At 35.9% G+C, this 16194-nt stretch overlaps 2 protein-coding genes across 2 annotated transcripts in view; both read left to right on the plus strand.

Moving 5' to 3' along the window:
- Positions 1 to 412: 412 nt before the first annotated feature.
- wnt16 (wingless-type MMTV integration site family, member 16) lies at positions 413 to 6659 on the plus strand. The gene is made up of 4 exons (XM_067390952.1): positions 413 to 504; positions 668 to 894; positions 2810 to 3096; positions 6195 to 6659. Exons 1-4 carry the CDS (start codon positions 413 to 415, stop codon positions 6657 to 6659), a joined length of 1071 nt encoding a protein of 356 aa, XP_067247053.1.
- Positions 6660 to 13680: 7021 nt separating this feature from the next.
- Positions 13681 to 16194, plus strand: part of stab2 (stabilin 2) — a 36098-nt gene continuing 33584 nt past the window's right edge. The window contains exons 1-3 of the mRNA XM_067391734.1: positions 13681 to 13846; positions 14530 to 14657; positions 15300 to 15406. Coding sequence (XP_067247835.1) covers positions 13760 to 13846; positions 14530 to 14657; positions 15300 to 15406 — 322 coding nt within the window. The 5' untranslated portion in view covers positions 13681 to 13759. The remainder of the gene's footprint in view (positions 13847 to 14529; positions 14658 to 15299; positions 15407 to 16194) is intronic.

Genomic DNA, 16194 nt, shown 5'->3' on the forward strand with positions numbered 1-16194 from the left:
GGCTACTTCTTTCTGCCTATCAGTCGCGCTCGCTTTGTGCTCTCACTGAACTCCAAGCCAACACCGGGTTGTCCAATCAGTGTTGAGAACGGTCTTATCTTCTGAATATTAATGAGCGTTTCCAACCAATCACGATGTTGGAGCGCTGCACATGAGAGTGTTTAGTTGCGCGTTTTCCAACAGCAGCATAAAAGTGTTTGTGTCTATTTGAGTTCGCACTGATGGCGAAGGTGACTTGGTGGTGGTGGGACGTTTTTGTTCGTACCTGCGACTTAATGGATACATAAAAGGAGCTTGTGAATTTTAAAAAGCGCCGTTTGTGGATTACATACGCTAGATATTAGATGTAGTGGACCGGTATGAGTCGTCTTTGTCCTAACGTTCAGTTCGGGACTTGTTGAATGAAGTGGACATGGATAACACCGGTTGTGGAATACATGCAGTTTACCATTTCTTCCTTATATGGCTCTCAGTTTGCCCTCTGTGCTCTCAGGGAAGTTGGATGTAAGTATATAAGTGCTATGTTGTTTTTACTGTCAAATAATGTTTGAATAAAATGTTTGAAAACTGTCTCCTTTTCCTCGGGCCTGGTTATGGCATTTCAATCCAGGCCGACAGGAGAGGAGAACCGCTTCTGATCTTTGTGTCACACTGCTCCGCATCACAGGTGGTTGGGCATCACATCTGTAGGAGTGCCTGAGAAGTTGGGTTGCGCGCATTTGCCCCTGTCGCACAAGCAGAAGGAGCTGTGCGCGCGCAAACCGCACCTTCTACCGAGCGTTAAAGAGGGCGCGCGCCTGGGCATCACCGAGTGCCAAACGCAGTTCAAACACGAACGCTGGAACTGCTCGACCCGACGGGACCCAAAAGTGTTCGGCTACGAGCTCACCAGTGGTATGCATGCAGTGTGTCACATTGAAATAAACTTAATTTGAATGTGCATGAACATTTATTAGTATTAGTATTTTTATTATGCAGTTAATTTCATTAATGATATAGTTAATGGTAAATAGTTTGGCCATCACATCTAAAAAAGGCCTACTACAACTTATCTGGGCAGAGAGGATTTTTTTTAACATTTTTTAAAAAGAAAAGTGGCAATGAAAATCATAGAAATATCGTCAAACTTTGATTTAAACTGAGCAATGACCTATATTGCTAGTGAAAACTGTTTAAATTATTACTTTGATGTGCAATATTAGTCACCTTCAGATATATTAATGATTATATTATGTCTATAAAAGCATAAAACAATCATTTAAATATATATTATGCACATATGTGGTTATTGGACACTTCAACATATAAATAATCAGTATCTTTATTGGTCATAAAAAACACATTTCTGTAATTTATAATGAGAGATCATCATTTTGTAATTGCTTAAATCATACTGAATACTTTGTAATAGACTGTCAATACGATTTTTTACCACTTAATGATTGATTTGAAATGCTGATTCATGTGTTGATCAGAGATTTGATTCTGGGAACAGCTGTGACGCACATCTGTTTTAGGTTAACTGTCTCTATACTAAATTTACTATGGTCTTCAGCTGGCCCTGAATTTAATGCGTTCAGGATTAGACTGATTACAAAACAAAGAGTCAACCTGATATGCTAGAATGTGTTTCTTGATTTTTGTGAATTCATTCCTAACATTTACCCTACCCAAGTTTCTGTCCCAGAGTTGTTGAAATCCAAGCTCGATTCAAGGGTAAATTGAATACTATACGCCTGAATTCCTGCAGGCGCAACCAGGGTTTAGACTCATTTTATAGGCATCTTGCTTTATATCTAGTAATATGCACTAAATTTACCATCACAAATGCAACATTTTATTCTTTTGTCTGTTCTGTTCTATTCTACACTTGTTGGTCTATGTTTAGGTCATCTCTCTTAAAAGTAATAGAAAAAAAAAGTCATAACAGATATTTTCTAAAGTAATTAAGACATAATCTACTTTGCCATGTTAAAACATTATAAACCAAATTTCTTCAGAAACTATTTTTGTAATAAATATTATTGGTAACACTTTTTTTTTTTAACATTATTTAATGTTTTAACTAACATGAACTAACAATGAGCAATACATTTGTTACAGTATTTACTAATCTTTGTTAATAAAAATCCAGCTGTTCATTGTTTGTTTATGCAAGTTTGCAGTCCATTAACTAATGTTAACAAACACAACATATGATTTCCATAATGTATTAGTAAATGTTGAAATTAACAGTTACATGAATAAATGCTGTAATAGTATTGTTCATTATTATTTCATGTTAACTAACGAAACCTTATGGTAAAGTATTAGCATTATTAATTACAATTAAGCTATTAAAAATGTGCCTTACAGGAACTGCATGCATAATTTTATGAATACATAATCTTTTCAGTTCAATAGTCTGTTCAGAATTAGGCAACACTTTATTTTAGTGTCCTTGTTACACATTTAGTTACTTTATTAATAACTGTAAATGAATGCTTAATTACATGCAACTAACCCTAAACCAAACCCTAACACTATATTAATTACACTCTAATAAGGACACCTTAAGATAAATTTTTATAACCATAATAATCTTCTTACAATAATAATCTTCAGCCAAACATTTTTGCTCATTTTTAAAGTAGGCTATCATTGTAAGAAACATTCCCAGACTCCTCTGCTCTGATACTGTTGCGCTGAGACCTTTTTCACAAATGTCCTGCTGTGTATCTTACATTCCCATATTTTCTGGTTGTTTCAACATTTCTAAGTACTTGTTCGACATCTTGCCTACATTCTCTTTTTTTTTTTTTTTTTTAAGGGACAAAAGAGACAGCATTTATCTACGCAGTAATGGCTGCCGGCTTGGTTCACGCAGTCACTCGCTCTTGCAGCGCTGGAAATATGACAGAGTGTTCCTGTGATACAAGCCTGTTGGGCACCGGTTCGCCAACAGAGGGCTGGCACTGGGGTGGGTGCTCCGATGACATCGCCTTTGGGACTTTGTTCAGCCGTCGCTTCATCGACAATACGGTAAAGAATACGTCAGCCCGCGGTGAGGACGCCCTGCTCACTATGAACCAGCATAACAGCGAGGCTGGGAGACAGGTGGGTGACACAGAACAAACCTTTCTGATGTGCATTGTTTACTAGTTAGAATTATGTTGAAAGAGTGACTGCACACTTATTTTGTCCCCTGAATATTCTCCATAGTTGTTCCAAACCTGTATGCTTTTCATTTTGTTTTTGAAGAATGTCAGTAACCAAAGAGTTGACTTTCATAATATTTTTTCCCCATTCTATGGAAGTAAATGGGGCCCATCAACTGTTTGGTTACCCTGATTCTTCAAAATATCATCTTTTGTGTTCAGCAGAAGAAAGAAATTCATACAGGTTTGGAACAACTTGAGGATAAGTAAATGATGACAGAATTTTCATTTTTGGGTGAACTATCCCTTTAATATAGGCTTTAAAAAGAAGTCATGGACTTAAACCAACCAGCTCTGAGATGAACATTCCAAACTTTATTTGCAACAAAAAAGTATAAAAGTATTAAAAGTATTAAAATTTAACAAATAGACAAAGGTACAAGACTTTGTACTTAACGTTTTTTATGAAAAGCATAAACTAAAAATCCCAAGAAGTATTGCAAATGATGTAATCAATTCAGCATGCTTCATGGAAGTGGGGTCGTTGCTGCGATATTTTGCTACAATTTTGGTTTCCATCGGGACTTCTTTGATCTCTTTTAATATTTTTAAGTTGAAATCACACTGACTTGCAGCTTTTACAGAAGCATGTCATTGCTTTGTCATTTTTCATTAAAAAAAAATGGGATTTTTAATTCCTAATCGTGGTGGTTGCCTTCATTGACATGCCAAGAGAGAATTACTTGAATTTCCACATTTTCCACATTTTGAGTGACATATGTCAAGTTAAAGCATCAATTTGCATGTGACTGTGCTTGCCTGCTTCAAAAAGACAGCAAAATAACTAGAGAGCTTTCTTAATTCAGTGCTATGTTTCCGTATATAGATGCTGATTCACTCTAATTGGAGAAAATATGAAATGTGTGACAGTGGAGAAAATGTCCACCCTGCCCTATTCACACAGACAGCATCCTTGCAACATTCATAAAGCATTCAAGTTCTTGTCATCTCACGGACTTGTTTATAAACACGTCTCATCTCTAACATTGAATATTGATGACGGTCCAACACAAGGTTTTCTCAGTCACCTCAAGGATTTAAGCAAGACGACAAACTTGCACACTGTCTGAATGTATTTCCATTTAAAATATGACAGTTTTCTCCAGCAAATGAATCTCTGACTTGTTCTAACTGACAATGGAAACCATTTCAAAACAACCAAATAAGAACAGAAATAGTAATGGGCTGCTTCAGCTCTGGCAATTTGTCGTTCAAATGAGTTACATCTCCCCACATGTTCTTGATTAATCTAAGAAGCTGATGATTTGCACCAAATTCCACAGCCTTGACTGAAGAACACTTGTAAGTGTTTGGAGACCCTAAACCACAGCTCTGGTTGGAAACCACCGAAAAGCGTTTAAGCGAGACAGAATTCCCCTCGAGTCAGTGGAGGGCCCCCATAATCCTTCACCCAAACGAATGCTCCTATTTTATGAAAGTCGTCAGCTCACAAAATACTCCTTCCACTTACATGATGCAGAACATGAAGGGAAGGAAGGACATAAAAGCTCCATCCGTAAAAATTATATAGTCCTTGGAAATGTGGTTTATAGTGAACCAGGGTTAACTCTCCCAGTGATTTACATTAGTTCCGCGTTTTTGCCTGAAGTCCAGGAAGTCTGTCAAAATAAATTGCGAAAAATGTTGGAAGGTTGAAACTGAATCAGTTTACATGCCTGCATGGTTACATTGTTTAGAAAAACAAGCTGCTCTCCTGATCTCGACATCTTTTGTCGATCAGATATATAAGTAAGCAAATAAGTACATTTTATTTATATAGAACATTTAAACACAGCAGAGCTAACCAAAATGCTGAACAGAGTAAAGAAACATAAAATAAAATCAGAGTAATGCCAAACATGACAGACAATAAAACAGGAGTGTGATAATATTAAAATGCCAGGGAGCAGAGATACGTTTTCAATTTTTATTTAAAAATAGTAATGGGAGGTGCAAGGCGGATGTCCAGAGGCAATTGGTTCCATAGACGGGGGCGGCAATGGAAAAAAACGGAATGAGGAATAGATAAAAGAGCCCTGTCTGAAGATCTTAAAAGTCTTGAAGATGACAGAGGAGTAAGAAGATCTTTAAGATAAAATGGAGCTTGATCATTAAGAGCTTTAGAAGCAAGCAACAGAATTTTAAACTGAATTCTAAATTTGATCAGGAGCCAATGAAGCGAAGCTAAAGTTGGGGTGACATGATCATATTTCTTTGTACTGGTCAGCAGCCTTGCAGCATTTGTACCATCTGGAGGCATGCAAGAGATGACCGAAAAAGACCCAGATAAATTATTCTTAACAGAATGAATTTGTTTGGATAAACATGAGTCCAGGATGACTCCAAGGTTCATAACCTGGGAGGAAACTGAGGTAAAATGATTACCCAGCTCCTTAATGAGACTACTCCTTAATTTTGGGGGACCAAAAACAATTATTTATGTTTTGACCTCATTAAGTTGGAGAAAGTTATTTGATAACCATTTCATAGTGTCCCAAATGCATTCCAACAAAGGTTGAATGGAATTGCCAGCTTTCAACTGCAGGTACAGCTGTGTATCATCAGCATGAAAATTAAATTAAACATTGTGCTTCTTAATAATATCCCCCAGTGGATGCATATGTAATTTAAAAAGAAGCGGACTCAAAACAGAGCCCTGAGGTACTCCACTAATAGTAGGAGCAGAAAATGAAAAGAACTTACCTAACACTACATAAAAATACCTGTCTTTAAGACATAAATTAAACCACTGTAAAGCTGGTCCCTTGATCCCGAATAAATGCTCTAAAAGCCAAATAAGAAAATGTTGGTCTTTATTATTAAAGGCAGCCGTTCTAGCATTTCTACCGGCATCAACTGCAAGTAAAATGTCATTGAACACTTTTAGCATGGCAGACTCTGTGCTATGACGGGCAGTGAAACTAGATTGAAAGGGTTCTAATAACTCTATAAATCTAATAATAACTATAACGCTCTCCGTATCCTATTCCTCTACAGGCGGTGGCTAAAACAATGTTGACAGACTGCCGCTGTCATGGCGTGTCGGGTTCGTGTGCTGTAAAGACGTGTTGGCGCACAATGGCTGCATTTGAGCGTGTGGGTGCCTATCTGAAGGAACGCTACGAGACCAGCGTTCAGGTGGTGGACCGTTCCAAACGTAAGGTGCGACGTAAGGACAAAGACCAACGCCACATGCCTATCACCAAAGAGGAGTTAATATTCCTCAACAAATCACCAAACTACTGCTTGGAGGACCGACGGTTGGGCGTGACGGGGACCAGGGGCCGCCGGTGTAACAGAACTTCAGCTGGACCGGATGGCTGCAACCTGCTGTGCTGTGGGCGGGGCTACAACACGCACGTGGTACGACATGTAGAGCGCTGTGAATGTAAGTTCGTCTGGTGCTGTTACGTTCGGTGTCGACGCTGTGAGACGATGAACGACATGCACACTTGCAAGTAGAGCAAATACTTGGGGATGGTTGGAAAGATCTCCTGAGACAAGACCTCGTGAGAGGAAGTGGACCATACAAACAAGCATGTTGACAAAATATCCATGGCAACCAGCAATCCACAGCGGAAACCAGGGAGAATTGTTATAATCCCCTTTAATTACACATGCGTAACTCTTCCCATGGGCTTCAAATGGGAATCAAGCCATTTTGTATATAATGACTGTGGAATATAACTGGAGCATAAAGGGAATACTGACATGCAGAGAAAAGTGTAAATAGATGGGGTTTTTGGATTTATATATTGAGGGCTCCTTCAGTTAAAGGATTAGTTCACTTCAGAATTCAAATTCCCTGATAATTGACTCACCCCCATGTTATCCAAGATGTTTATGTCTTTCTTTCTTCAGTCGAAAAGAAATTAAGGTTTTTGAGGAAAACATTCCAGGATTTTTCTCCATATAGTTAACTTCAACAGCTACCAATAGGTTGAAGCTCCAAATTGCAGCTTCAATGCAGCTTCAAAAGGCTCTACACAATCCCAGCTGAAAAATACGGGTCTTGTCTAGCAAAACAATCGGAAGTACCGAGCAAGTGTTTACAAAGCAAACGTGCAAAAACAAAGTCAAATGGCCTTTACAAAAAAAAAAGGTAAAACAGCAATGTCGGATGATTTTGAAGTTGGAGGAGAAAAAGAGAAGGAGATTTTCACTTCCATCTACGTCACGCGTGACCTTTCCAATGTGATTATGTAACGCGTGGCGAATCGCAGAGCTAGTGCAAGATGTGCATTTGTGCTTAAAAAACAAAGCTGCCATTTGGACCTTCATGTTGGTAGCTGTTGAAGTCCACTATATGGAGAAAAATCCTGAAATGTTTTCCTCAAAAACCATATTTATTTTTGACTGAAGAAAGAAAGACATAAACATCTTGGATGACATGGGTGAGTAAATTATCAGGAAATTTGAATTCTGAAGTGAATTAATCATGATGAATTATAATGGGAATTATGTAGATAATATTCCAAGATATTTTTGATATATAGGTTCCAAATGAGAATCCCTTAAATTATGTATTCTGCAATTTTAGCTTTGTTTTCTGCATTTAAATGTACATATTAAATTATGAACAATGGACATATGCGATTACGATTACACCTCATTTTTGACTCTGCAAAACTAAATTAAAATGAGTTTTTTAGAGACCGTGAACATTCTTTTTCCTTGTGACTATTGAAGTTTTTCCATCTGCTCTTTCCACCCTAAACAGATAAACACACATAATTCCCGAAAGTGTGGATAACTGACTGCAGTTGCAGCTTTATCGATTTCAAATTTAAATGAAAATTTCAATTGGTTGTTGTCTTTCCAGTTCTTATTTCTTGTGACTGATGTTTGTGTCTCATTCGTTTCCTCTTAAGCTGTAATCCCACACACACACATCTCTGAAAGAGGAGATGCTTTGCTAGAAGTAACAGAGTTGTGCCAAATACCATGGCTGCATTCTCTTAAAAGGCCCTTAAATGCTAATGCAAGTGGCCCTTTTATGTAGCCACATTCCAAGGAATAGAACGGTGACAATTTACGGCAGGACATATCAAAGATCTTCTGTCCAGTGACAGAAGGAAAAATTCCTGTGAGTTCTTGCACATGCTGGCAAATCTATTAAAGTCATTGGAAAATCTCGCTCACGTTGCATTTCGTGATTTCACTCTGAATGCCTGCTTGTTCATTCTCATGTGGTTGTATTTACTGCTGAGTGGAAGTTGCATCAAGCTTTCTTCGAAACTTTTTTCTATCTGTTTAAAATCAATTCAGATTATTCTCTACAGTGACTCTCACAAAAACTCTCAACCCAATCCAATAAACGAATCCCTTTTGGAAATGTTGCCTTTTCTCACATATAGTATGTTCCCCTAGAATATCTTCCATGATATATGTAAAAATCTCTTCATTCTTCTATCCAGTGTTGTTCTCTGCAAGTTCTAGTTATGAATCTTGTCATGATTTTGGTCAATAATCGTTCGCTTTGTGGGCAATCACAGACAGCATCTTGTAGCCCAGATCAAATCCATTTCTTCAAATCCAATTCTTGCATTAATCACTGCAACTCTCCAGGTACATTTTCAGGAGCAGCGCTGAGACCTTCAGCCCTGGAAACTTGGTGGCAACCCATTCTGGAGAGGCGAAAGGTGTCCACGTGTACGCATCTGCTCTCTCTCTGACGTAGCCAAAAACTCAGGTGGCTGCCAGACTTTCGGTGCCTTCTTTCACCCCCCTCTTTCTATTAAGTATGTGTTTAATGGTTAAATCATGAGCAAAATGAGATTTGTCAAAATAAATCTTCTGTACTTCAGTGTTGCCTTTTCAGGTTTTGTTCCGCCATTGCTAATGAGCTGTAACTTATTCTTAATGTTCTGGAAGTGTAGTTTGGTGAGGAAAAAGCAGCTCCACAACTGTTAAAACAAAGACAAATATTTCTGCAGATGAAATTCAATAATAATTGAAGAATATCCATATACTTTAATATAATTATTCAGCCTTTTTTTACTTAGTGTTTGCTGATCCGCAGAGGTTTTTGAGGCACATCCATGCAATATTTTACATTCTTGTAATGTAAGATGAATAGATTTTTTTTTTTTTTCTGAAATTATTCAATTTTTCTGTGTGTGCTGTTGAGTCGAGACTGAAAGCATCACTGTGGGTGGTGCGACCACATGCACACACGCACAATATGTTTTGGATGTAAGTTTGATCCATGCTGGCCTGTGGAGACCGGGGTCATCGCTCTCTTCCTGATCATCGTTCATCTTTTGTTTCAGTGTGTTAATGATCAGTTATGTCCATCCAAGCATAGCATTACATCCGCAGCCAAGAGTCACGCTTTTTTCACTGGCCCATTCCTGCATGCTCTATGAGTGGTGCCATGCTCTGTAAGCCTTCCCAGAAGTCTGTAGGGGCTCGTGGCTGTGTCTGGTCATGTTGGTTAAGGCCTGAGGGGTTTTGGATTGGCAGTACTGTTTTTCTGCCAATAACTGTTGCTTAAATGTCGACAATTCCCACAACAACTGCTGTAGTCAATGTTAAGATTCTACACACGTCCTTGCTCTGCCTTAATTCATTCTGTATGTCTTCTTTGTTTCTTTCTTTCTCAGTATATATATCTCACCATGGTTGTTGAAATCAATTCATTATACAGTCTTTTTGATGTTATATGAAATGGGCTAACTTTTCTTGTCTTTTATACATATGGGGTGAATATGAACAGAATGGATGCATCCATCAGTGACATGATGGTATCTGCCTCCATCTGGTGGAGTCCCAGAGTCTTGCCAGAGAAGACCACAAAAGGGACATGAACTCAAAACATTGACATGTAATCGTTATTTCAGCACGCACACACTCTTGGAAAATAAATCTCAGTTATAATCAATTCAATTTAACTTTGTTTTGGATTTCTTCAGAATACTGTCTTAAATAAATAAGGCATAGAGTTGCATGCGAAACATGTAAAACAATTATAAGGCGAAAAAACTTTTTTTTTTTTTTTTTTGTTATTTTACAAATAAAGTAGCATAATGTGTTTATTAAGCACACTCATGACGTTGCTCTATATTATACAAGTTTTACATTAAAATTCTTGTAAAAAAAATTACATGTGCTTAATATTTTTTTAAAGTAGGTCATTTAGTAGTTAGAGATCCACGGTATTTTCAGTTATTTCATCACACGCAGATGGCGCTTCATGTTTTTTTCCAGCATCATTTACAAACTGCATAAGATGGTGCCTCCTGGGTATTTTAATTCCCCAAAATATCTCATTCACCAGCCGATTTAAACCGCTTTCGTGTGGTGAAAGTATCTACTTTTCTGGACCTTGAATGACGGTAATTGCGTTGTTTCCTTGTATGAGGGATAAAAAAAAAAAAAAAAAAAAATGGATTGGATTCATCAAAAATATCTTAATTTGTGTTCCGAAGATGAATGAAGGTCTTACGGGTTTGGAAGGACATGAGGGTGAGTACTTAATGACAGAAATGTCATTTTTGGATGAACCAACCCTTTGAGTGAAAGTTGAGTGAAAGAAGATACATTTTACTCTACGGGGCTGTTGAATACTTAAATATGATTGTTTGACAAACGTTATGCAATTATAAAAAATAAATACACATTAAAATGTCCGCCTTAACATAGTAAAATATGTTCGTGCCTACATATATTATAGACACGTTTAAAACACGGCCAGAACGTGCGTGAATAGGCCTAAAGTTGTTCAAAACTGCCGCCATGACACGTTCGCGTTACAATGTCCCCATTTCCTTATCAAACAGCACATTTTGCCACTAAAAACAAAACAAGTAATTTGGACATCAGAAGGTCCTTTCGTTGTACAAGGTGACGTATCATCTCTCTAGCTTTCTAGCTTTTTAATAAACCTAGCATTGTGCACTTTCACTATTATTTTTGTTGGCTCGGTAACAAATTGCTTTTGTTCCCCCTTACGAAAGGAACATATATTGTGATATATTGTAATATATTATTTTCCCTTTTTATTTTCCAATATATAATATATTTGAATACATTGAATAATATATTGACGATACATATATTATATATTCATGTAATATATTGCAATATATTGCAAAATATACAAATGATTGCCGCTTTCAATATATTACAATATATTGAACATGAATATATAATATATGTGTTTATATATTCCGCAATATATGCAATATTATATTTATACATATCCACCATAATTTATTTAGATTTATATGGGAAAATGTTTTGGTAATATATGTAAAAAATATAGTGCCTTTTTTGGTTTTGATTGCAATATATTTTTTTATATGTATATATTTATATGGTCTATGCATATATTGCAATATATTGAATAATACATAAGGAATTTTTAATTTTATATTCAGTAACATACTTCATAATATATAGATTTATATGTGATCAGATATGGTACTGCATGCATAATATATTGCAGGTAGATTTACACATGCAGCATAAACACATTTAATTTAAAATATATTATGTAACATATTTATTTTATTTTATAATAATTTCGTTTAAAAGTTTTATATTTTCAAGTTAGTTTACAAAAGCACACCTGCATGTAACATTTCTACCATAGAGACTATCACTGCGCTATAGCGTGCACAGCCATTACTTTTTAAATAAAGTTATTATAGTCTTAATGGTGTTCAGCCAATCATAAACCAGTATATTTCTGTATATTGCAGTATATTTTTGTTCCGTAAGGGCCACTATTGTAAGTAGCTTCTTAAGCAGAACAGAAAGAAACAGACTTGGTCAAATATTTCTTTTAGTAGGCCTGTAAATTGTTACCAAATTGTATAGCACATTGTGTTCTTGTGGTTGGGGTGTCAATTACAGTTTTAGGATAAAACCGTGTTAGATTTTTTACAGCTGGTTGGGAGTCCATTCTGGGCAGATTTCAGAGAACCATTTTAAATAGCTATTAGCTGGTACTAGAGACAATTGAGTGAGTGTTCATGAAGGTTTTAATTTGTTTTCATAAGCAGTTTGGAAAACAACAAGCAACACATGAATACGTTTTAAAAAAACAGCATTGTATATGCACACTCACGATTATAAAACATACTAACCTCTCTATATCCAAATTTATGCACACACATATGAAGGAATTCCTTACTATGAAAGTTCTGGAACTAAGGAAACTCATGATGCAGCAAGACATACAGGAAGTGTGTGTGTGACAGGGTATCTTCACCTGACCACTTGGCTTTTTTATGAGTGAGGACATCCTGTGATTCTTCTGCCTTCAGCTGTATTTGTTCAGTACATATATATATATATATATATATATATATATATATATATATATATATATATATATATATATATATATATATATATATACAGCTATGGGAAAAAATAAGAGACCACTTAACATTGATTTCTGAACTTGGAGTGGTCTCTTAATTTTTTTCCATAGCTGTATATATATTATATATATATACACACACACATCTGTTTCATTGCTTCTGGAAATTGACCAGCTTCTTCCCAGCCTTCTACTGTGTCAACGACTATTCAGCAAACATTTGTCGTTTTGTCTTCATAATCGTAAATGTGTTCCACCAGTGCCAAAACCATGATTTTTCTTTACAGCTCTTCTTGATGAGAAATTATTTTCTTAATCAGCATTTTTGTCTGGTTTTCCAGTTAAAAATGTGTAGACATCTTTTAATGATGTATTTCAAAATGAAATATGTGTAAGAAAACTAATTTTATTTTAATTTCCCTATTGGCTTTTTTGTCTCTTTTTTATCATTAGCCTATATATTAGAAATTATTATTCTTAAAACAAGAAAAAAAAAAAAACAACAACTATTGTATATATATATATATATATATATATATATATATATATATATACACACACACACACACACACACACACACACACACACTAAAGCAGTCTTAATATCTTGATTGCAGTCTTGATTTTACTTCACAGGCAAAGTTGCTAATACTATTGGTGAAATCTAATAATTTATAGGTAAATAAAAAAAAAATACCAAAGAAATCCTCAAAATCTGCATAAGTATATTTAAAAAATTGTATTATAATGAATTGATATAAGATTTCTGGACCCAAAAAAAGTGCAATTTTCATGCTTCAAGTCACACCCAGGAGAAAATGCTTTGTAATCTGGAAATGAGGAAAGTATGAAGGTTAAGAATGCGTATATAATTGTTCTGAAAAACAAGAAAAAAATAAAAAAACAGAAATATGCTTTTTATTTGCTGTGCACTTGTCATCTGAACACAACATCATGTATAATCTTTTGTCTGTTTAATATCTTTTTCTGGTGTACAGGTTAATGAAAGTGTAAAGGGTTTATATGTGTAATGTGAAACGGATTTAGGTTTGTGTCCGAAATTTTAGGGGAAGGTGTCACCCTCTGACTCTCATGTTGATGTGGTACAGGAAAGAGAGAGAGAAAGGAATTGTTGAAAAGGCAGAAGGCCAACTTGTGTGGCCACAGTCTGGTGAAGGACCTCAGAGAGCCAGAAAGAAAGAGTGAGCGAGAAATAGAAAGTATTATTGCCATGAAGCTTATCTTAAACTCAATCTGTGGCGGTTTGATCCTACTGCTGTGGACTGAGATACTCGGGGAGACTGGTGCAACACCACAGGTGAGATTCACACACATACTCGTGCAGCACGCGTATAATATGGGTGTTTAAATGTGACATTAGATTGATTGTAAAACATTTTTCAACAAATATTTTTAAACATAAAGTATTTTGAACAGGAAATATAATTTGCAGTTAGTAGAGAGAGCAGCATGTTTTGGTCTGCTTCAATTTGTACTGATACATATGCTTTCCAAGGTTAATCAGTAGAAATCTGTCTCAGTTGGGAATATTTACTTCCGTTCACTGTTTACATATAGGCCTATATATACCAGGCAGTTTGCAAGGATACTTATTTAGTATGAGAATGTTTACATTTCTGTGGTTGCAGTTGAAAAAAAATGTGGTTAATGTAGTGTTTGAAGATACGTGAATTATATAAGCAGTTCCTGGGTTTGAAATTCCCTGATTTGACATGTATCGTTCGACATGCCCCGTGGAATGCTGGGTAAAATAATCCTAAGAATGTCATTGGCCAGCTCTAAAGTCATGAACGAATCAGGTAAATCTCCTTGGAAAATCAGTGACAGGTGTTAAGATCCAATGTGTTTTCCAACTTTATTGTTTTTTTTAAAAAAAACACATGATATGCCGTATGAACATTTGCCTTTCTGTAAAAGTCAGCGCTGAACACTCTCTTTTTTTGCTGTGAAAACTAATATGCTATGTGTGTGTGTGGTCAGAACCGTTGTGATCAGAACATCCAGGTGGTGACTAAAGGGAAGTGTCATTCCTGCTCGATAACATCTTTGGTGAATTGTCCCAGTGGCTACACCAAGAAACCACCAGGGAAAAGCACAAAAGACTGCAGGTACAGTATATATATGTGTTTCAGTCATGACAGCGTGTAATGTATATGCTTGATTTTGGAGGATTAGATTTGCTTCGCTGCTAAGCAAATACAAGAATTTGTTCAGCTTAGTTAAAATATCATACATAAAAGACATGCTGCTGCAAGAATATATTAAAACCCCTGTAGCAGATCTTTACAGGTGGCACTGGGAAGGAGGAAGGGTAAACAGCAGTTTTCATAAACACACAGCACTGCAATTGCTGGCTAGGGTATGAAATATATGGTTAATGAACAAAAGTGTAATTATGTCAGTATAAAAAAAATAAAAAAAACAATGAACGTTTTGACTTCTTATAGTTTTTATATGTAGGGCAGGTCTTGATTTTGTACGTTGGTAATTGATTGGAACGTTAGATTGTAAAGGAGTAAAAAGACTTTGAATTATCCAGATTTTTTTATTGTAATTATTGTAATTCATTTGTAATTGTAAAGATTTTTAATGTAAGTATCTTATGCTTACCAAAGCTGCATTTTAAAAATAAAACTACAGTAAAAACAGTAATATTGTGAAATACATTTTTGTGCATAAACAAAAGGCTATGCTATATAGCATGAATACAGAGCCAATAATTGCACAATAATCTCTCTATGTGTGTCTAGGTATGAAATCACATCTGGTTTGTCTGTTGCGGGCTGTTGGTATGAGTGCTACAAAGACACGGTTGAACCTCGGTGCTGTCCAGGTTACTGGGGCAATGACTGCATTGGTGAGTTTCAGGCCATTAAAGAAGAATTCCGTGGTTGTTTGTGTAGAACTGTGTTTGAAGTCTGTTCCATAGAAGCCCTATGACGTCAATAACCACTTAAACCAGATAAATGTGGCCCAAAAGCGAATGTTATGTTCTTATCTGATTATCTAACACATTTTAAATGGCATTTGGTATTTCCGTCATTCTGTGAGGAAAGATACACTGAGGGAATATTTTGATCGGAAGAGTTGGACAGGAACTTAATGTGACCGCAAATCTGAAACGCAAATAAGGGGAAGCATGGATCCTCTTGGAAAAAGAAGTAGAAAAACATCATTTTAATATTATCATTCCTAGTTCAAAAAATCCTGAAGGAATGCTAATAGAATTTCTATCAATAATTAATAAATTTTTTTTATTTTATTTTTTATGAGGACTCTTCAGAATTCTGTAAAAAAACAATCCCAAGGGATTGTAATGAGATAATATGATCATTAAAAACCACCATCCTCTAAAAATAAAATATGATCCTACTGGATAAACTGAACTTCCAGAAGAAATAAACTAGGGAGTCGGAATTTTTGTCTATCTAGCAGGATCTAATGTGACTTCTTATTTTATCCCAATAAGATCCTTTAGGATCGCTTCCAAATTATGAAAGGAATTCTTTTTGGAATTTTTGACTAGGGATATAAATCCTATATGCACGAATGTGACCTTCTACAGTTGTTGATATTTTGGAGGCTCACTTTATCCTTTTTTAACATTTTATGTGATTATGAGACCATGACGGTCTTGTTTCTCAC

Source organism: Chanodichthys erythropterus, chromosome 8 (genome assembly GCF_024489055.1).
Source record: "Chanodichthys erythropterus isolate Z2021 chromosome 8, ASM2448905v1, whole genome shotgun sequence".
NCBI lineage: Eukaryota > Metazoa > Chordata > Actinopteri > Cypriniformes > Xenocyprididae > Chanodichthys > Chanodichthys erythropterus.